Genomic DNA, 22547 nt, shown 5'->3' on the forward strand with positions numbered 1-22547 from the left:
GAGCACGGCCTCACCTTCCCAAAGGTGGGGCTGCAAGTGCTGTCACCCAGCTCCTCGGCACAGCAGCCTCTTGCTCCAGCTGTGCTGTCGTGGCCAGCACCTGGACTGCTGTGGGACATGGCATGCTCACCTGCCCAGCACAGGGGTGGTGGCCCCGAGCCCCTGGCATGCTGGACCTGCTGCCCTTCGCTGTCTGAGGTGGAGCTCCATGCTGACTAACTGGAATGCTCTGCGAAATAGGAGTTTCCCTCTTGGAAATGTCGCAGGAAGCATGAAGGAAGTCATGTGGTGTAGGAGCAGTCCAGCTCCCATTTGTCTCATCAGAACCATCAAAGTCTGCAGGACGCAAACAATGTGATGCCAGCTGCCTTATAAATAACCCATTTTCCACTTCCACACTGGCCTTTCATTCCATGTGAGGGGAAAGGAAGAGCGTCACGTTGTGCTCATTTGTTCAGAGTGACTCCTGCCTGCTGCCCTGCTCAGAAGGGTTCATCTCTCTGGGCAGACACAGCTGTTATGTGATCGTGTAAGATTTTTTCATTTTCTTCTTCCAAAGCTGAAAACAAAAACTGTGGTGAAACCAAACTGATTAGAGGGCTGAAGCACCACTCCTGAGAGGAAAGGCTGAGGGAGCTGGGGTTGCTCGGCCTGGAGGAGAGAAGCTCTGGGGTGACCTAATTGTGGCTTTTCAGTACTGAAAGGAGCCTGCAGGAAAGGTGGAGAGAGGCCATTCACAAGGAGTGACAGGACAAGGGGGGATGGCTTCAAACTGGCAGGGAGTAGGGTTAGATGGGAGACATTCTCCCCTGTGAGAGTGGTGAGGGAGTGGAATTGATTTCCCAGAGAAGCTGTGGCTGCCTCCCCCTGGAAGTGTTCCAGGCCAGGTTGGACAGGGCTTGGAGTAACCTGGGATAGTGGAAGGCGTCTCTGCTCATGGCAAGGGTGAAGTGAGATAAACTTTAAGGTGCCTTCCAACCCAAACCATTCCATAATTCCATAAAACACATGCAGAGTCATGGTGCTGCCCTTTGTCTCCTCCCTGCCAGCCCTCCTGGTGAGGTGGTCCCTGCATGAGGGTTTTAGTGGGTGCATCTCCCCCAGTGAAAGAGCCCTACAGGCCCTGTAGCTCCTGCTGGCTCTCTGCTGATGAGCTCTGAGGAAAACGCCCAGTATCACTGGTTTAAACAGCTCCATCGGCAGGGACGGGATAATGCTGGAGTCCTTCTTAATGTTCCTGTGGCTGAATCATGGAACACAAATGTCTGAGTCACCCTGGGTGAATGTAGCATTTCACGTCGGTGTGAACCGAAATGTGAACAGCACTGCCTTTATTAGAGGAGCTAATATTGGGCTCATGGCTTTCATTAGATTTCAAAATGAAACAATACAGAAGAGTTCCTTTTACAATGTATATAAACAGATTATTAACATGGAAATGCCAGGGGTTTAATGGGATGCTGGGCTGGATGGAGAGAAAATGAAACTTCAGAAGAAGGCCATGTACCCCATGTTTGAGTGTTTGCTGCCTGGTTTTTTTTCTTTCAGCCATCTGCCTCTCCTTAAATCACATAAAATTTTCATGTAACCGGTGTTTCTTCATTACTGTATTTTAAAAGAAAACGCTGAAGGGACAATCGGCTGTTTCCCATTTTGCTCTCCTTTAGAAAGCTTTTTGCTATTCCAACTTTTTCATCTTAAGAAAGTCATCACCTGTCCCTGAGGAGTAAAACAGTTGCTCTGGTTTCTTCTGGTTGCTGTGCAGCAAAGTCAGATGGTCTTTCTCATTATTATGGGAATTTTTGCCTTTTATTACTCTTTCTTGCTTGAAGTGTTGGTTTTCCTTTATCCTGGATGTCCAGTGGGACAAGGGCAGGTTGCTTTGTGCTGTGTTTTTCCCCAGGGGTGAAACAAAGCCCTCTGAAAGCAGAGGGTTTCTTAGGAGCTGCCCTCATGCTCTGACCTCAGGCTGCAGCTGAGGCGGGAACATTTTTTGGTGTTTTGTTTTCTGGGACAGAATTTGCACCTTTCCTTTCAGATGTGGAGCTGAAGGGTGGACTGATGGGTTTTTCTGGCCTTGAGTTCCCTTGGAAATAATGATGCTGGTGTTACTTTTGGATTTGTGGTGCTTTGCGCATGTTGTCAGCTGTTTTCTGGTGGGGTTTTGCTTTCTCCCCTAAAAGACCAGAGAGTGGCTGGTACTCCTGAATGATGCTTAAGGCCAGAGCCAGCTGCAATTTGAAAAACAGATTTGTATCTCTTTGCTCCTGGGGCACCACAGCCCTACTTTAAATGAATAAATAAAGATTTTCCTGCTTCTCTGTTGTAGGGTGTATAGGGTAAATGAGCTGTAGGTTCACAGAAGTCCTTGCCCAAATTATAGTGATAAGTGAAGGAATCCAAATGGAAGTATTTAAACTTTGGAGATCTTTTATTGTGAGGCAGATGGCTGAGGGGGATGTTTGTTACCTTAACCATCAAGTTGTGACACATGAATAGAAACTAAACTTTTACTTTCCTTGTTAAATTTAAATTTTCCATTGTTAAATTTAAATTACAAGAGAAGACATGCTACCTGGTAACTTTAGTGGAGAGGGGAATTGCATGAAATTGTATTTTTACATTTGGCTAGATGCATATCAGCTCAGGCTGTCTTTGAAATTCCCTTTGCTCGGGGGTAATGCAGCTCCCACAGCACTTAGAGAACGAACGCTGTCTCATCCCTGACTGCCTTAGTTTGTGTTTAGCTGGCACAGGTAGGCTGGAAATTCCATCATCCCATTTTGGGAGGTGAAACCCCCTTGGTGTGTTGCTGTGCATGGGTTCTCCAAGCCCATCCCTGAGAAGAACACTGCTCTCCTTCTCCTCGCTCCCAGCTTTCCTCTCCTCTTGCTGAACGGGATGCGAGGAAGGAGCGAGGGGTGTTGATAATTTGGATTGTGCAGCTCAGTGGCTGGATCCTGGCTGCCTGTCTCCTCCCCTTCCTGAGCTTCGCCCTAGCCAGCTCGGCTCTGGAATGACAGGCATTCCTGCGTGAAGGGAGCTGGCACGGACACTTATTTATGAGAATCAAGTGCCCAGCCATGGGGCACAGGGCGAGCCGGACCTGTGCCGGACCATCGGACACCGTGGCCTGAGAGCTGGGAGTGCCTCCCTGGCCAGCCTCCTTCCTCATCCGGAGTGTGGATTTACCCTTTAAAGGGTGAAGTGTTCTCCGTGTAGACTTTTCCTCTGTTCTCCTCCCACCTCTTCCCGGAGAGCGCTCTGAGCAGGATCCCATGGGGCAGCCGCACTTCTCGAGACCGGTAAATCCAGGTGCTTTTGGTGAGTAATGCAGGGCAGGGGAGGCCAGGGAGCTGTGGGGCTGCAGCAGGCCAGCACTGCAGGTGAAACTGGAGGAGCAGTTGGGAGGAGTGGAATGTGGAACTTGTGTAACCTGCGCCCAGCTGGGGAGAGAAACTAGAGAAATAACTCCATTTCCTTCCATTCTCTTACTGATTTCACGTGCAATCACTGTGCAACACGTCTTCTGGTCTTCAGACAGGCTCCAAGCTGCTGTTCTGAGGGACAGCCTCTGGCTGGTATGGATTCAGGGATACTACCTTTACAAAGCACTTGGACAGTGGGAATGTTCACCTGCATGGGGCAGGAGTCAGCCCTGAGAGTGAGCTGGGACCAAAGCCACCAAGAATTGCCTCCCTGTGATTGATGTCACCCATCTTTTGGGGCAGCTGCAGCAGTTTCAGGGGCAGAAGGGCTTGGCAGTCATCTCCCTGCTTGTTTTCCCTCTCCATTGTGAAGTATCTCAGTAACAGGCTGGAGAAAACACAGCTGCGTAAGCTCTAGGAGCAGCCCCGCTTCCCGAGCCCTGTGCGGGGTCGGTGTTGCTCCAGGTCTGTCGTGGGTGCTGTTCCCAGCACTGGCTGTGAGGAGACTTTCCACGTCGCGCTGCTGCCTTTCTCTCATTCCCACTTGCTGTTAGCTGGCTGGGCTCAATTGTTCACCCTCATCTGTAAAGTGGAATTTTCTGATTTTCAGAGAAGAAATGGACATTGGCAGACAAAGATCACCCTCAAGATACAGACTATTATCTTCGTTATTTTTCACGTCTGTAACTTTGACCCTATCAAGCATTTCTAGGGTTCAGATGAAACCAGTGATTCTCTTCCCCACCACCGGTTCACTCCAGCTAGTCTGGCTCAAGAGTTGCTAAAAATAATGTGATAGAGTGGAAGGGAAGTAAAACTTCAGTTGTCTTTGTACTGTGGAGATTAACAGCATCTTCTGCTTGGATTTACTTACTGTTAGAAGCTGACCTGGTCAGTCTTAGGCTCTTTCTCTCATCAAATGCCAAGAACAATGGTAATTTCCAGGGAAGTGAGCTTGGTGTAATGATATTGTGCTTTCTGGAGATTGGGGCCAGCAGACCTGGTGTTTCCTCAACTGTTCATTTGCTCCCTGAAGTCTTTTTTCATGGCACAGCTCTCAGGGTTCCTACTGATTCAGTCTGGAACTTGAAGAGATGGTTCTTGCATTAACTGTGTCAGGATGCTGTTAAGGAGAGTCCTGTGAAGATTATGGTGATTAGAAACATACAAAACACAGGGAAGCTGAGGGCTGGGACTGTTTGAGGCTGCTTTGTGACCACAACCTTTCATTCCTTTAAGGTCAGGATTCACTTCTTCCCTGGACCATTCAGGAAAACGCACACAAGTTTTTAAAGCTGTTTTAGGGAAGTTTAGAAACATTTACCCCAAGTGCTTTTTTGGATACTCAAAGAGTGTTTGCTTTTTGAGTTGTTGCTGTTTGCTTGGAAGCTTCTCAGATTCTTGACGGCCCTGCTGGACACGTGGGAAGGGAGGGAGCTGGGTCCTCTCCAGCCTGTGCATCCACAGCGTGGTGGCAACAGGAAGGCTCGTGGCAGGTGCCGTGGCGCGGGCTGGGAGCTGTGGGGTCCTGCTGGAGCCCCAGGTTCTGGTGTGTTCCAGGTACCTGAGGGGTGTGAGGAGCATCCACGTTCCCTGCAGAACTTCCCCTGCACCTTGCGGGCTGCTCAGTGGAGAGCTTCAGGCATATGTGTTCCTTAGGGAAGGAAATAGAGGTGATTAAGAAGAGTTGCTGTGCTGAAGTACCTCGTTTGCCCAAAGTCAGAAATGCCCAGCAAGCTCCTAATAAACAGCAGCTCCTGGCATTTGTTGGGATCCTGTAGTAGCTGCTACAAGAAGAGATGGATCAGGTTCTGGGTGAACTCTGGTTTGTGGATGGAAGGAATCTGGCCCAAGCTCCAAGTGTTGGAGCAGGTGACACCTCACCGCAGCCACTTGCTGAGGATGGGAGAGACCAACTGTGGGTCTCTAGCTGCTTCCACTGAAATGGTTTCTCTGTTTTGGGAAAAACAAAAAAGACTGGGGTCACTCAACACCATGAGATGCAGTGGAAAAGGAGCTTTTTTCTGCATGAAATTTAACTGCAAGATTTAAGCAAAAACATGTCTGCAGGGGAGAGTTGGAAGGACCAGGTGGCCAGGCAAAGCAATAGGGAATTGCATTCCAAGTTGCTTGGCATTGCTGGAGCTTCCTGCCTTCTTGTGTGTTCGGGCTGTGCCAGTTTTATGACGTTTCCCTAGATTATTTCAGTCTAAACATTTTGAGTTAACATAAATCTGCTGTTTTAAACAGCTCAAATTCACCTGCTTGTTTGGATAGAATGAGATCAGAACAGCTTAAGTGTTTGGGAGAGGGGATCTGAAATGGCAGGAGGCTCTGGCTGGGAAGCAGCTGGGGCATCACGCACTCCCTGGACCAGCTGGGTTCTGAGCTCCAAGGGTTCCAGGCCATCTCCTCTGGGAGCATCAGGCAGTGTGCTGAAGTTGCACTGCGTATTTTATTCCTGATTTTTCCTCAACATCATCCAGCTGTCATGGTGGGCTCTGTGGGTCGTTTTTCCAAAACGTGGACTACTGCTTCCAGAAAGCTTGAACAAGGTCCTGCTTTGGCGTGGGGTCACTTTAGGGACCTGCCAGCTGGGAATCTCTTGACCTTCTCATGAGGACTCTGCTGGCTTCACCCAGGGCTGTGTGACATCATTTAACATTTTCCATGTATTTAAAATGGGTTTTCCAGCCTGGCACCACGGTGAGGGTGAGGCTGATCTCTTGGACACAGCCTTGCTGCTGGGCCAGGTCGGGTGAAGGCATCAGATTCCTGGTGCTTCCCACCTTTCCCTCCAAGTCTGGGTCCTTTTGTATTGCCCTATTTTGTTCCCCTAGCATGGCATTGTGGTTCCTTCCCGGTTTTCCAGTGCATAACTTGGATAAGGAAGGGTTTCCCCCTTGCATTGCAAAGCAGCTTAAGGACCCTCCTTGTAGAGCAGAGCAGGAGGAGGCACAGCCTCAGCAAGGTGGATTCTCTGCACCATTTCATGGAAATTTCAGCAGAAAATGGGCTGTGAATGCAAGGGAAGGTCCGTTTTGGAGGGAGTGTGAGCACTATCTAAAGTGAACAATCACTGAACAATAAAGTTATTTGAATGCAGATCTGTGAATCTCACCTCCAGCTGCTGATCCACCCGCTCATTAGTCCTCAGTGTCATAATTGCCTCACAACAGACTGCTTTAGATGTCTATGTCCCTCTGGTAATTGGGGATGGGAAAAGGAAGAGTGCTGTGGAAGGGTAGGACAGGCTCTCCTGTCATCTGCACAAGAGGACAGAACGAATCCCAGTGAGGATCAGGGAAGGAGTTGCTTTCCTGGCTTCAGTGTGAGCAGTGGGCTGGAATGGTCTCAGAATGTTTAGTAACGTGTCAAGATTTAGTCTACACAGAGCAAAAGGGTGGTGGAAATTATGTGGACAGTGTTGTGTTCTAGTGTGCATGTCTCCCCCTCTTGCCTGGCTGCTTTTGTGCATGGAAGTGATTATAAATGAACAAAACCAAGTGTTTCCACGTTGGACAACACCTGACTCTCAGCAGGAGCCTGTGAGCAGCTGTACCACGGCCGAGGGAGCAGTGAGGCAGAGAAGCAGGACCGGGTGATTTGCTCTTGATGTGAAGGTCTTGTGAAACCTCCTGTGTTCACCTGCGTGGTTGCAGCTCTGGCGGTGAAACTCCACCCTGGGAAGGTATTTGCTTTGACAGCTGGACCTGGGCTGCAGGAGCTGCTGGAAGAGGTCTGGCAGGAGTAGTCACATGTGGGTTCTCCCCACCCTCTCTGCTCTTAGCTGCTCCTCCTTTGGAGGTACTGTGTGTCTCCTGCAGTTCTGGCTGGTCCTTTCGTGTCCTGTGCTCCTCCCTGGCTGTTACAAGGGGACTGTGGCAGGGGAATGCTGGTCATTCTCCTTCTAACTGGAAATGGAGACATTCCAGGCTGCTGAGGGCTCTTCATTAATCCCCGGAACTGATGGTTGAGTTTTCTTTTAATAACTTACTTCGCTTAGTGCAGCATTCTGCCATCTTGGGTGGTAGGCAGCACATAAGTGACATTCCTCAGTGCAACCAGGGAAGGGGTAGATATAAGGCAAGCTTGGGACTGCTGCCTTCAGCACTGTTCTCCTTGGAAAGGTGAGGGAAATGCCTTTGATGACACTTGGGCTTCAGATTCCACCTACAGCCTGTGCTTGGCAAGCGCTCGTGCCTGCCTGGTGAAGTTTGGGAATGCTCTATTGAGCACACTGAATACTGCTTGTTAAAATTGCATGTACCACTCCAGGGCTGCAGTGCTCCTGTCTCTAGTGCTGAAGCTGAGGGATTCTGGCTCTGGAAATCCTGCCATGGAGTGGGCACCAGATGGCTTCACTTTTAGCTTGTGCACACTGATTTTTTTTTTTTTATTTTTTTTTTTTTTTTAGGCAGTGCTAGATTCTGCTCATTGTAAGTGCTTCTCTGTGTTCCATCAAATACCCTAAAACAGCAACATCAGGCAAGGCAGGATCAATAGTCTCCAAATTAGTGTTTTCTGCTCTGGTTCTGCTTCAGAAGTGGGTTTTTTTGAGTTGGGGATGGGGTTTTTTTTGCTTGGTTTTTTCACATGTCCCTTCCCGCCTCCATGTCCTCCTTGTGCTTCTCTCCCGAGACTCCTGCAGTAGGTGGAGCACAGGCCTGTATTGTGTCGCTTTCCTGTGGAGTTGTTGCTCTTGGCCAGCTTTGCTGCCCTTATTTATAGAAGGAAAATCAGAGAGGGGAAAATCTAGCGCATCCAGCTGCTGGAATGGGTCTGGTGATTTCGGGGTGCGGAGAGTTGTGAATGCCAGGTCAGTGGGCAGGAAGGTGTTTGTGGTCATGAACTTGTGTCCAGCACCAGCTGCTTCCAAATGAAGATGAGAAAATGAAGGGAAGTGGTTTGTGTTCATGGGCGAAGCTGTGACACTGCAAAATTAAATTAATATGTGGCTGAGAGAACTGGGGGGACTCAGCCTGGAGAAAAGGAGGCTCAGGGGGACCTTCTCACTCCCTTCACCTCCCTGACAGGCAGGTGCAGACAGGTCGGGGTCAGGCTCTGCCCCTGGAGAACAAGGAGCAGAACAGGAGGAAACAGCATCAAGTTGTGCCAGGGAGGTTCAGGTTGGCCATCAGGAGGAATTTATTCTTTTAAAGAGTTATCAGTCCTTGGCACAGTCTGCCCCTTGCCCTGAAGGGTGTCCAAAGAACAAATGGACATAGCACTCAGTGCTCTGGGCTGGTGACAAGGTGGAGGTTGTTCACAGATTGGATTCAACAATCATGGAGGTCTTTTCCAGCCTTAATGATTCTGGGGTTCTGTAATCTTTGTCTCATCAGGAAGGCCTTTACCAGCTTCCCTTTGCCCTGTTTATGTTGAGAAGCCCACTTGTGTCTTGCCAAGCTGATGTGAGGGCTCAGTGGAGCCACAGACAGAGTCTTGTTCCCTTTTCTGCATGAGTGTGTGCCACCATTCCCAGTGTGGGGTGGGTTGGTGGGAGATGGGAGCTGTTACTTGCAGCACACAAGTAATTCTTTATTCTTTTCCTTCTTTTCTGTGCAGCTGAAGACGGGGATCACGCCCCAAGTGATGCCAGCATGGGGGTAGATGTTTTGGAGTCAGGTGACACCACACCTCCTACAAAGAGGAAAAGCAAGTTCTCAAGCTTTGGCAAGATTTTCAAACCCTGGAAGTGGAGGAAAAAGAAAAGCAGTGACAAATTCAAGGAGACTTCAGAAGGTAAAGTGACAGTGGGTGTCCCTGCCTCCATCCATCTGAGAAGGGCTTGCTGTCATAAACTGGAGTGCTGACACGTGCAAGAACCAAAATGGGACTTTAGTGATGGGCTGGCACCTGCAATCTCTCCAGAAACACCTTGCCATGGAGCTGTAGTTTCAGACAGATTAATTCCTTTCTTTCAAGGAAGTTCCCCAAGCAGCTATGGGGAGGGAGGGTTTGCTCCACAATCAGCAGTGCAGTGTGAAATGCAGGTCTGAACATGCAGTTCCTTCTCTCTCCTCTTAATTCATGCAAAACCAATGAAATTTGAAGCCGTTGTATTTCCTCTAGAGAAGCTCTTTAAAAGAAAAAAACCAACCTTCTTGAACTTCAAGCTTGCCCTGTTTTCTGAGTGCTTTTTTTCAATTTAATATCAGTTTTAGAACGAAAGATTTCTATGCGAAAGCCAAGAGAGGAGCTGGTAAAAAGAGGGGTTCTGTTGGAAGAGCCTGAGCAGGGTGAGTCTGCAAACAAACTTCTGTCTGTGTCTGTGTTGCTGATCTTCCTCTGGCCAAACCTCACCCTTGGGAGACAAATCTAAGGGCTTTCTGCTGAGGTGATTCCTGCCTGCCTTACCCTTCTCAATGCTCTCTCTTGTCTGTTTTCCCACCTGGGAGGAAGGCAGCCTGCTCAGGGAGGAAGATGCTGCTGAGGAAGCGCAGTGCCTGTCTGGAGCATCTTCCTGCAGGGAGGGAGGGCTGTGTTGTGGTCGCTTCCCATCCTGTCCTCCTCTGTGCTGTCCTGCCAGCCTCTGCTGTCACACTGTCCCTCACCATCTCCTGCTGTTCCAAATGGGAGAGGTTCTGCCCCTGGGGCTCAGGCTGGGAGAGCAATCATAAACGGGTGAATTCTGAGCTGCTTGGGTAGGGGCATATCTTCCAAGAGATGCTTCATGGTATGGTATCATAGTCACCACTAGGCTTATTAAAGTTTGTACCGCTGTCTAGGAAGTCTTATCCCCTTTTCTTTCATCTTTGATGTCTCCAAGTTGAGATCATGCTGCCAAAATACGTTGTCAGATCACCATCCGCTCACCTGGCTGGGATTTGTGTGATGTGGAAAAGTGGTGAGGAAAGCTGGATCATACTGCTCCCATCTCCCTTGCTAAAACTTTGGATAACCAGAGGCCGTTGCTGCCATAAAAATCTCTGTCTCATCCCTTGAGTTTCAGCCCTGGCTGGGGAGGAAACTCCCTCTTGTTGCTGTTTGTGCCTGCTGCATTTTAGGGAAGGGCAGTGAGTGAGCGAGGCAGCGCTGTCTACCAGCTCCTCACAGGAACTGAGGCTGCTTCTTGTGGAAAAGAAATCCTGGGAAGCTTCTGAATAACACCAGGTTAGGGAAGGGGAGGTAGCACTTGGGAGGGAGAGGAAAGGTGAGGAGGGCAGTGGAATAGATTATCAAAAATCAGAACAGCAGAGTGCTGGAGTCTAGCACCTGGAGAGCATGGATGCCACACACTCCAATTCCTTCAGAGATGGCAGATGAATTGAAAAAGATATTTAATCAAATGGATGATGTATTTATTTAAGTTTTCTTGAGTTGAAATTCAGTCCAAATAGGCAATTTCCCCTCAGAGGTGGATGCTGAGTCTTTTTTTGAGAGTAATACTGTCAAAAATTTGTCCTGTCAGGGCAGTTACTGAGAATGGTGGAGTATTTCCTCATGGGGATTAGGAGTTTCAGGACCCTCAAAAGCATGGGTTGGATTGGATGGGTTTTTTTCCAAAAAGAGGTCTTGCTTTAACACTGGGAACCTCCATGCTAGAATTTGTAAAAGCAGAAGTATTTAAAGTGAGCTACATAAAATTCTAGAGCTGTGTCATTACATCTTACGGAAACAAAGGTAAAGTGAGGAAGTCTGCCTTGCTGATGTTTTGGATTGAGCAGCAATTTTTGTGCCAAATTCAGGGTAGAAATGAGGAAAACAGAGGCGCTTCCGCTAATCTGAAGACTTTACAAAAGTCCATTATTGCATGTGCAGTAGATGAGTCGGCTCGTGCTGGAATCTGCATTGCAGCAGGGAGTTGGTGACTGCTCCGTGATGGAGGGTGGATACAGAAGCTGCTGGAGATTTATGGCTTCAGTTAAAGCTTCCTTGTGCTGCAGCACAGCACTGGGCACACTAATCTGTAACAAAAGAGCAAGGGCAGGACAGGGAGAAGAAAAGCCCTTGATAGCTACAGTGCTGTGTGATTTAGTCATTGATAATGAAATCAAGGGCTCTCAGCTCCAGCTGGCTGGGTTGCTGTGCTGTCCTGTGCAGAGGTGGCTGAAGTCCTTCAGAAGCCAGAAGGAAGTTGGTGTGGTGCCATGATGGCTGAGTCAGCCCAGCCACCTCTCCTCTCCCCTGCCTTTAAGTGTTTTCTTTGCTTCTGTGTCCTCCTGTCCCCTTGCAGATGGTGAAGAGCCAGAGAAGCTGAACCCACCTGCGCTGAAGAATGGCCACACTGTCCCTATTGGGGGCCCTGGGGTCTGTAACCTGCCCAACCAGGAGGAAGAGGCCACAAAGCCACCCAGCCTTAGGAAGCCTGTTCCAGTGGAGGAGCCAAAGAAGAGGCAGGGTAAGAAACCAGACATGTGCAAACTCAGGGCTTTCCTGTAACCAGTTCTCCTGTAACCAGTTCTAAATTCTCATCTGATCCTCCCCACCCTCAGTGGACCCTCTGGTGCCTTAAACTGAGCTGCCTCCCTTTGCAGGCTCCTCCAGCAGCCACCCTGGGCCTGAACTGGAACCACCTCAGGAGCCACATGTTCCCAGACAACCTCTTCTTCCTCCAAAAAGACCTCCCTCCATTTCCCAGGAGGCAAACGAAGTACAGGCAAGGGATCCAATACCTGCCAGCAGCACTGCAAAAACTGCCCCCTTCAGCACAGCCCCCACGGCAGCAAAGACAGTCAATTCCACAGCTGCCCCTTGCCCAGCCCCCAGGACTCTGCTCCCTGCTCCTGCCAGTGCCAACACTTCTGCTCCCACCAGTACAACCAGCACAGCTGCTGCCAAACAGCCTCCCGTTCCTCCTCCCAAACCTGCCAACAGAAACAGCAACTCACTCATAGGTAAGTGACCCCATAAACTGGTTTTTGTACACTGAGATGTTCTGGAGCCGCTGCTCCAAGACTCTCTTCCCTTCATAAGGGAAGATTTTTATTTGCATCCAAATGTCTGACCATTTTTCCTGAACACAGTCCAGTTTGGACTCAAATCTGCCAGTGTTTAGCCAGGACACACGTGTTCTGGGAACAGTGTAATTACTGGAGTCTTCTGCCATGAGCTATCCCTGTTCCCAACAGCTACCTGCAGGAAGGAATCCCTGCCTGCCTCTTCTCTGTCACTTCTAAGAGACAGTGTCTGAATGTTGATGCTTCGCTGGAGGCTGGGAATGGTGGATGAGGTTTTGTGGTTAGTGACAATTCCTTCTTTCAGCTGCTTTTGGAAAAAAAAAACCCAAACCAAGAAACAAATCCAAAGAATCCACATCCCACCAAACAATGTCTGGTGTGGCTGTCACTACCAGGCCATGTGGTTTCCACTTAGGGCAGGAGCTGGTAGGGATAATTCAGACTTCCCTGGTTATACTCAGGCACCTCCTCTAAGGTCTGTGGCTGGGCTATTGACATACCAGTCTTGTCCCTATGTCTTGTCCCATGGATAAATCAGCTCAACTGTAATTTGAACTGAATCTTCCCATTTAGAGAATTAAATGTTTTTATCTTTGTAATTTTTTCTAAGCAGAAGATTTGGTGAGAGTTTCTTAAAGCTCATTTAATCTCTGTTCTCTGTGGGAGTTCTGGGGATCTTAAAGATGCAATTTTGAGAGTTGGTATGACTTCCATGCAGCAATGGCCTGTTGGCATTTCAAGTAGTTCTTTCACAGACATCTTCTAATCTTTGGGCAGGGTTAGCAGAGGTTAGCACAGATCGGGAGGGAGGCTCCTGGGAAGATCAATCTGACAGGTTTGCACTGTTATCACAGAAACTGGAGGTGTTACTCAGGTGTGGTTTGACAGGCAGTGCTGGATGTGCAAGTTGCCGTCTGAAATAGCCTGGGCCACTGCTTTCAGTGTGGACAGATTGCTGTGCTCTGCTTGGGGCTCACCTTGCTCTGGCAGGTTTTGCAAGTGACCTTGGTATGGTATTAACAACCCCCATGTGCCAGACTAGCTTGATTAGCCTGACCATGCTTGAGCACTCCATGAAATACCTTCTTGTTTTCTTTAAGCTGCTTGCACACGCTGCAGATGGCATTTGAAATGCCCCAGCTCTAATTGGAGGAGGTACTTGTGGAATAAAAAACGTGGCTGGAAACAGCAGTGTATCCAAGGTGTTTGGAGCCATCCTGCCTCATCCCAGCAGCATGGGCTGGGGTGGGCAGGGGAGGAGAGAACCAGCAGTTCTCTTTGGTTCCCTGGGTATGAACACATATGTAGAGGAGGCTCCACAGCCCTCTTGTCTGGCACAGGGGAGCTGGAGCTGTGGTGTTGCTGTGTGAGCCTTGTGTTGTCACTGTTGTTGAACAGCAGGAGTGGGATTGGCTTTGTGAGCTCTCCAGGGCTCTTTGGTGCCTGCTCTGACTCCAGGGGTGTCCTTCTGTGCCACTCTCACAGCCTGAGGACTGGGAGGGAGTTACTGTGCAGGTCGCCCCTTTGTTTGTCCTCAAGATGCTCATTCCCTGAGCAGTTCTGGTGTCTCAAGCAGCGCTTCTTTCTGCTAGCTCCTTGGTCCCTTTCAAATTTTGCTCTCACCCAGAGGTCCTGCCAGGCTTGAAGCACTGCTCAGGAGACACTGGAGTCCCTTGGGCAGGAGCTGAGGACACCCTGTTTTGCACAATCTGGCCCTTAATCTACAAGGAGAAAGTCTAAAAATGCTAAACATCTCACAAATGTGCCCACCTCTCTCCAGTTATGTGGCCTTATCTTGGGAAACTCTCCCACTTGCAGCACCCTCTCGTGGTGTCTGCACCTCAGATTCCCCCAGCTCTATTCTGAGGGCATCCAGGTGTTGCTGTCACCCGCTCCAGGGAAATGTGTAGCGAGTCTCGGGCACTTGAGGCAAAGCCTCTACAAGCCCCAGAAGCCATGGGTACATGGGTGTTAAAAACTGCAAACTCCTAAAGCAACAGCAGTCTTTACTGCTGCAATTTCCCTAGGAACAGAGGGGCGTTTGAGGATCCTGTGAGTGCTCACTGGAGGCATTTTTCATGTCTCTCTTTCTTTCTTCTCCATCAATCGGCAAATATTTAAGACTAAAGGCTTTAGGTATCTTTTGAAGTTTTTCTGTTAGTGACAGATGAGTTTATATGGGGCTTAAGGAACAGAGATCAGAGGGAGTGAAGCAGAACCTCATCCTGAGGATTGCTGGCAGCGGGGTGTTCTTGGGCTGGGTCTGATGGATGAACACAGAGGGGGACGCACATTGCTGCCTGCAGCTGTGCTGATTTTTGCCTCAGAGCAAAAAATAAGACTTTAAGACTTTTTGAGTCTTCCCAAGAAGTTCTTTAATGTGCAGGGGAGCCATTAACACAACTGAAATCTGGGGGGTCCTGGATGTCTTGGATTCCTTTTATGCTGTAAATAGAGCTGTAAAGTGCCCACATAAGTGCATTCCTGGGCAGGCTCCTGTGCTGTCTTTGAAAGGCTGGTGCCATTTCTCTCTCTCTCTGAAGCAGCAGGATGCACAAACCTGTCTCAGCCTGCTTGGTTTTGGCTGTTCTCCCAAGTCTTACCTTTGCTGCTAGAAGGACAAACTAGGGCCTTGTAACCTGGCTATTTCTGGTATGATACTCCAATAAAAGGTAGCAGAGAACGCTTAGTCTGAGTGCATTGCCGTGCTTTTTCCACACTGGTGAAGGTTATCTGGAAAATACACCGTTAAACATTGTGGCTTTTGTGGTTTTTATTTTCAGCTGAACTTTCCCAAGTAATGACCGGTGGTACAGCCTTGTCCAAGCCTTCCCCTCCTCTCCCCCCAAAGAGAGGCCTCCTGCCTAACAACACGTCAGAGGCTGTCACCTCTAAGCCCCCAAATGACAGGACAGTGCCAGGGAGCTGCCCTGCACCAACCCCAGTGCACGTGACCTCAGCTTATCCACCACCTTCGCCCTCGCCGCCGCTGCCCACCCACGTGCCCCCTGAACCTCCACGCCTGGCCGTGCCCACCTCCACCCCTGTCCTGGACCCACCGTGCTCCCTGGACCTGCCCAAGGAGATTCCTCCTCCTCCTCTTCCTGAAGACTTCAGGTCCGTGGAGGCGTCAAAGAGGACAGCAGAACAAGGCTTTGGTGAACCCCACGTGCTGCCTCGCCTGCCCCAAATCCCACTGCACATTCGTATCCAGCAGGCTCTGGCCAGCCCTCTGCCTGTCACCCCACCTCCCGAGGGGTCCCACAGGGCTCACTCGTTGCTCTTTGAGAACGATGGTTTTGGAGAAGACAGTGGCACCCTGGGCAGGACAAGATCCCTGCCTGTCACCATTGAGATGCTCAAAGTGTGAGTACTTCCTTGTTTGTGTGCCGGCTCTCCCAGCTCTTGCAGTGCTGGACAGGGCTTAGGTCTCTGCTGAAACCATTTTCCCTGTTGTCCAAATCTGTGTTTCAGGCTCTTAAGAACCAGAGCATCTTCCCCATGAAATTACTCCTGGCTGTGGGATTTTATTGCTCACAAAGGGAAATGGGTTCCAGACTACAAACACAGGCTGATGCCAGGAATCCGGGCCTGGACCATCTGTAACTGCACCGAGATCAAACAAGGTCCCGGATTCCATCCATCTGTGGCCTTCCTTAGCCTTTCATTTTGCTAAACATAAGTGGGAAAAGAACTGTCTTGTGTTGTAGCAGAGCTGAATCTCCAAGTCACAAAGCCGTGGGGTCAGACGGCAGTTTGGTTCTGCAGAACCTGCCTCTGTCATTTCCTTGGCCAGAGCTCCCTGTGCTTTGAAGAGAGGGGACGGTGCAGTGGCTCTTGCACCTCTGGTTTCTGGGCTTCCCTGAGGGGAGAGCTAAGGGCATATTGATTCTAGGGATATTCTGCAGGCCCTGTGCCAAGTGTTCAGAGGTGTAATAGCGTGCTTTTTGTTAGTCCAGACGATGAGGAAGAGGAAGATGATGACCAGGAAGAGGAACAGAATTCAGGTCCTCGTGTGTATATTGGAGATGTGCCATCTGTCACAGTCATCCCCACACTGGTACCCCAGGTCCTCCCGGAGGAGCAGGAAGGAGACGAAGGGATGAGCGACTCTGACTCGGAGGGGCCCATCCTGTATAAAGATGATGAGGATGAGGAAGAAGATGAAAGCCATAACAGTAAGGCTTTGACATTGCAGGTGTCATTTTTATTGCTGTGCTGAACTCGTTCCTGGCTGCATTGAGATCTGGATCAAAGCACTGGTCCCACAGCGCCTCAAAGCAGCTGGTTCTTGGTTGCATGATGTAGCACATGTCCTCTGCCTTGCTTTTTCCAAGCCTCTGCCGCCAAACCTGTGCAATCACCTGCTGAGTGCACTCCTTCAGTTCCTGATGGCTCCTGTGACAGCCTGTGCTGTCCCAGCCGCTCAGGTGGGACAGCATTATGTGAGCATGTGGTGTCACACAAAAAATGCTGTCTGCTGCTGCTGTGCAGTGAGTGCAGAGCTTGGGAAGAGCAAGGAGAGAGGACTGCTCTCGCTCAGGGAGGGGCACAGGGCTGGGACTGCTGTGGCAGGCTCGGTAGCCTTGAGCTGCATCCTGTTGCTCTCCCTCTCCACAGGCACGCTGGCCAACAAAGTGAAAAGGAAAGATACGCTTGCTATAAAGCTGGGGAACACCACTGCACCACAGGAGGAGAAGAGCATCTTCCCTCGGAAGAGCAAGGAGGAGTGGAACGAAATCCGTCACCAGATTGGGACAACCCTGATCAGGTACAGATGATGATGATGATCAGTGTGTGTGGAGTGGGATTGCACAAAGTTGGTGCCTTGTCCAAGCAGCTTGTGCTGGAATAGGGTGGTGGTTGGGCATGGCAGCTGGAGTAGGGCTGGGAGGTTGTGTTGCTGTTCCTCCTTCATTGGAAAAGTTGGGAGTTCTTCCTGGAGTTAACAATATCCCCCTGACAGGCCCCTGTTTCCAGAGGTTAAATGGACTGAGAGGGGAAAATCTCAAGGATTACAGACATGTAAAACACAGGTGTGGATGGATGCAGGGTGGGTGCTGGTGGCAGTCCAGGTTCTGCTGTCTGAGCTCCTTGCAAAGCTGCTTCTGAGCTGGGGAGCCCACAGCCCTTCCCAAAGCTGTGCCAGTGGCTGAGCAGCTGTTTGACAAGAGCATAGTGTGAAACAGGGCAGCAGTGATCCTCAGTGGTGAGTGAGGAGTGTGGAGAAGGCTGTCTAGGGCACTGAAACCAGGCAGTTTCATCCTTCATCTGCTATTGATGAGTGACCAGATACAACATGCTGTACTTGTCACACTTCTATTCAGGCGACTGAGTCAGAGGCCAACTGCAGAAGAACTGGAACAGAGGAACATTCTTCAGCGTGAGTAGCATTTCTCTGGTGGTCCTGAGAAATACCATAAGTTTGCCTTTAACATCTTTATGTATCGGGTGGGGGTGGTTTTAAATTGAAAGAGATTTAGAGTAGATGTTAGGAACAAATTCTGCCCTGTGAGGGTCGTGAGGCCCTTGGCACAGGTTGCCCAGAGCAGCTGTGGCTGCCCCATCCCTGGAAGTGTCCAAGGCCAGGTTGGACAGGACTTGGAGTGACCTGGGAGAGTGGAAGGTGCCCTGCCCATGGCAGGGGGTGGGACTGGGTCCCTTCCAACCAAACCCATTCTGTGATCATGTGATTGTGGATGGAATAGCTGTCTCATGCCTGCCACCTCAGAGAAGAGTGTGTGGGCTGGTTCAGACTCTGCTGTTACACAGCAAGGACTGTGAAAGGTATTTTTGTTTGGGCTGGACTTCTGTGTTCCAGACATTACAGCATTGCCTTGCATGATCTCTAAAGCAGCAGTGCATCATAAAGTCAGGACTGTTTCTCTTGGCCATATCTTGTTCTGCAAAAGTTATAAATAAACATCTTGAGGAAATGTGAATGTCAGTTCAGGAAGTTTCCGTTTAAAATATTTATCTGTGCTGTTATTTTCTTTTAAACTGTAATAGCTTTGTGAAGGAGCAGACTGCACAGTGGCTTGGATGTATTTTGGCGATATGGCCCTAAATCGTTGAGGTGAATCACTAATTGGTGCTGTGTAAGGGGCATATTTGCCCCGCCAGTTCAGGAGGTGACACAGGGTATCGAGTTGTACTGCACTCTCTGCCTGTCCTAAATCTTTAGATCTGTAGATAATGTGATCCAGCTCAATACTGTCCTTTGTTCAAGCCTAGAAAGCACTTTTCAAAGCCTGATGCTTACATGAAAAATGTTTTTTTTTTCCGCCTTGGCAGCGAAAAATGAAGCTGACCGTCAAGCTGAGAAGCGGGAGATCAAGCGCCGGCTCACCAGAAAGGTACTGCTGGCTCCTGTGGTGACAGCCACCTGGCCGGGCTGCCGGGCACGGGGGCCCTGAGCACGCTGCAGGTGCCGTGCTGTGGGCCAAGAGCGGGGCTCTTGTGCAAGTGTCCCCAGTGCCCTCGCACTGCACTGACTTTGGAATGTGGACTGTCACCCACGGTGAGCCATTGGCACCAGGGCCGTGTTTTTGTCAGTGACGGATCTGAGCTGGCAGTGAGCGTAACAAGTGAGATGAGAACTAAATTTGGCACCTGATACTTCAAAGGTTTGCTGGCCTGGCTGCTTTAACACAGTGCTTCAGCAGCCACCACTTCACACCAGGCTCCCTGAAATCCATTTCTAAAGTAACAGCTGCTTTTAGCTGTTACATCCAAGTTACTTGTGATTGTTGCTCATGGCTGGGAAAAGCTCCCCCAAGGCCTGTGGGTGTGAAGTGTGAGTGCTGCCATTGCTGAAGCTGCGTTTAGGGCTGTTATGCAGGGCTCGCCCTTGTAGCGGCTGTCCCCACAACCCTCAGTGTCCTCCTCCATGACCGTGCGGCCCAGGTTCTGCCCTAGCCTGGCTTTGTGATCCCAGTGCGAGTATCCAGTCTGTTAGAGGTTTACCTATTCCCTTGCAGGCAGGATCTGGTAGTGTCTGTGCTTAAGGCACAGTGAGGGAACTAGTTTTAGTTTTGCTTGGGGTGCTTAGTCCTGGATCTGCTGTGTGGACAAGGCTCAGACTAACCTCCTTTGTTTTTCCTGGTGTTCAGCTTAGCCAAAGGCCTACAGTGGCAGAGCTGCAGGCCAGGAAGATCCTGAGGTTTAATGAATATGTGGAAGTAACAGATGCTCAAGACTATGACCGGCGAGCAGATAAGCCATGGACAAAGCTGACTCCAGCTGACAAGGTAACAGAGAGTCTCCTGTCCCCACGTGGGAAGAGGAGCCAGCCAAGGTGGCCCACACAAACGGGTGTGAGCCAAGATGATCTGCTCTGTTCCTCTGGCTTCACCTCTTCACCTTTCCCTCTGTGCCTTCACTTGCATGTGCTGCCCCATCTCTGCTTCCTGCTGCCTCATGGCAAGGTGGAGCCCAGGTGGGTGCAGTCTGAAAGCCTTGCATGGCTTCTGCCTCAGTTTCTGAGTGATGTAAGAATGATAAAATCATGGAATCGTTAAGGTTGGAAGAGCCCTTGAAGATTGAGTCCAACTGTTTACTCAGCACCACCATTTTCACCAGTAAACCATGTCCCCAGGTGCCCCATCTGCACATTTTTGAACAGTTCCTGGGATGGTGATTCCACTACAGCCCTTTCTATGAAGAAATTTTTCCTTGTATCTCATCTAAACTTCCTGTGCCTCAGCCTGAGGCAGTTTCCCCTTGTTCTGTCACTTGTTACCTGGAGAAGTGACCAACCCCCAGCTCTCTTGACCCCCTGTCAGGGAGTTGTAGAGAGTGAGAAGATCCCCCTGAGCCTTCTTTTCTCCAGGCTCATCTTCCCCACCCCGCGCAGCTGCTCCTGGTGCCCCGGACCCTTCCCCAGCCCCAGCAAGAATGCTGAGTATTGGTCATGGCAGTGCAGTTCCCTGCAGGCTCAAGAAACTGGCAGGGAACTACCTGTCCTTGTCCTCCCAGGCCACCTCTGGGCACTGCCCAGTCCCCATCGGGGAGGGCAGATTAAATTCAGCTTGGCATTAATGGACTGTGAAAACTGGGGTGGCTGCTCCAATCTTTCTCTGAGCCCTTTCCAAAATATCTCCCTCTCTGTGCAGGCAGCCATCAGGAAGGAGCTGAATGAGTTTAAGAGCTGTGAAATGGAAGTGCACGAGGAGAGCAAGCAGTTCACAAGGTGAGAATGTGTTAACATAAGAGTTTTCCACCTTTTTAGAGCTGTCAGAGCTGTGCTGCAAGGACAGTACTCAGTGGCAAAACGCTAAAACCTTAGAAGAATTATTTGTGCAGCAGTTGGAGATGGAATGTCCTTTTCTGTCTGAGTCCTGGCGGGTGACTGGAGCAGCAGCAGACACAAAGTGGGTTGGTTTTCCTTAAACTGGGGCTTCCATCCTGGAGGCTCAGTGACCATCTGAAACTAGTGTGAAGCTGCAACTGGAGTGAGCTTTTCTGGGGCTAGAGATATGCAGCCATAGCCACAAAACAACTTGCTAATGAGTGACCTTGGATGTAATCTGTGTAGTCAGGTCTGGATCGTGGCCCAAGTGATGCCTTTCCTTCCAGCTCTGTGTGGCAAAGTTGAGTGCAGAGCACAGGAAGTGAAATTATTTGATGTTCACGGCTTCCCTGAAGGCTGAAGGTTCCGAGATAATAGTTCAATTTACTCTCTTTGGCCATCTGTAGTGCCCCAAGTAACCATTTAGCCTGAGTTCCAAGGATAGCACTCAGATTTTTCACTTGGCTTTCAGATACCATCGACCATAATATTCCAAGGAGGGAGCAAGAAACCCGCGAGGGCTGGAAGTTTTCTGCGTCCCTCTCCCAGGCAATACAGTGAGGGTGGAACCTCAGCTCTTCCAAGATTTGCCTTCCAAACACATCCGGAAAAGGGCTTTCGGCCAGGGAAGGGGAATCCTGTCTGAATGTAGCATTTCACTGGAACAAACACATCTCTCATGCCATCAGGCTGGAAGTGACACTATACCTCGTGTGGCTCAGCAATACGACTCTGCCAGGAGACCGTGCCCAGGGGAGCGACCCCTTCCTCCCCAAGCTGCACAGACTTGTCTTGGGGAGTGCAATTCCTCATTTCCTTCTCCTTTCCTTCAGGAAGGGAGATTAAAAACAAAGGCAGCTCTGATGTTGGGAAGCTGAGGAGAGCATGTGCTCAGAAGCAAATGTGTGTATATTAGCTGTGTACAGAGAACCCTGGCAGACAACTGACGTGGCACTCGCTATGTTTTGGGGCTTTTGCTTTTTTGTCATGTCCTTAATGCCCTGAATCACTACTGACCAACAGTTTGTTGTCCTGGAAGGGAATTGTGTAGATATTAACATATGCTGCGTCTTTTTGTTAAAAAAAAAAAAAAAGGAAAAAAAACCCCACCCCTACATATGTATAAATGCTCTGCACTCTCTCACACTTGCTGTGATCTTAATAACAGATCTTGAGATCTTTAGGCTTGTTTAACAAATTACAGAACCAGGAAAAATGACTGTTGCCTTTTTAAAACTTTTTAATTTGGGGAAACTGTGAGAGTAGTCAGTCCTTTTTATTGTGGCTTTCTCTCAAATGTTTTTTACTCTCCCAAATCAGGGGTGAAGCTTGCCTTTTTCTCATTTTTACAGCTAAACCTACTGGAAACTTGATTGTTTCACTGTGTGGGTCAAAAGGAGGGGAAGAATAGGTTTTAAAAGTGACCTTAAAAAGATGGTATTTCTTTTCTGAGAGAAAAATTCTTCCTCGATGCAGGTTTAAAAAAAAATCTGGTAGGGCCACTGCTGTATTATGCACAAAACTAAACTATCTGTGAGATGCCACTTGTGCGGGGGTTTGGGGTGGGGAGGGGGAGAAGAACTTTGTCTTGTTCACAGACCACACGCCCCAGCATCTGCTGGGGTCTCTTCTCTCACAGCATCCCCATGTACAGCCGCCATTACATTGTATATCAGTCTCCGCAACAACAGATTTTAATTATTAAATAAAAGTATTTTAGAATTTTTTTTTCTTAAGCCCTGCTTGTGTGGTCGTGTCTTTTCCCCTGCTCTCAGCAGGAGCCTGACCGGCGGCTCCTGAGGGGGTCAGCCATGGCGGCGCCTTCCCTGAAGCCGCCGCTTTTCGCGCCCTTCCGACTGCGCATGTGTCAACCGCCCTTCCAGCCATTGCGCAGGCGCGGCAGGCCCCGCCCTTTCCGGTGGGTGT

The 22547-nt window shown here is 49.6% G+C and overlaps 1 protein-coding gene across 4 annotated transcripts in view; it reads left to right on the forward strand.

Moving 5' to 3' along the window:
- The window catches only part of PHACTR4 (phosphatase and actin regulator 4), a 49561-nt gene extending 27366 nt beyond the window's left edge, over nt 1–22195 (forward strand). For 3 of the 4 annotated variants that reach the window (XM_058819906.1, XM_058819907.1, XM_058819908.1), the window contains 12 exons: nt 8997–9173; nt 9590–9670; nt 11608–11772; nt 11909–12268; nt 15115–15697; nt 16286–16509; nt 16952–17102; nt 17659–17714; nt 18626–18687; nt 19444–19581; nt 20446–20522; nt 21094–22195. In XM_058819906.1, the coding sequence (XP_058675889.1) occupies nt 8997–9173; nt 9590–9670; nt 11608–11772; nt 11909–12268; nt 15115–15697; nt 16286–16509; nt 16952–17102; nt 17659–17714; nt 18626–18687; nt 19444–19581; nt 20446–20522; nt 21094–21109 (2090 nt within the window). In that variant the 3' untranslated portion in view covers nt 21110–22195. Of the gene's footprint in view, nt 1–7328; nt 7401–8996; nt 9174–9589; nt 9671–11607; nt 11773–11908; nt 12269–15114; nt 15698–16285; nt 16510–16951; nt 17103–17658; nt 17715–18625; nt 18688–19443; nt 19582–20445; nt 20523–21093 lie in introns of those variants that run through there. The other variant, XM_058819905.1, reaches the window with a different exon arrangement.
- Nucleotides 22196–22547: the final 352 nt, after the last annotated feature.

This window comes from Ammospiza caudacuta, chromosome 25 (assembly GCF_027887145.1).
Source record: "Ammospiza caudacuta isolate bAmmCau1 chromosome 25, bAmmCau1.pri, whole genome shotgun sequence".
NCBI lineage: Eukaryota > Metazoa > Chordata > Aves > Passeriformes > Passerellidae > Ammospiza > Ammospiza caudacuta.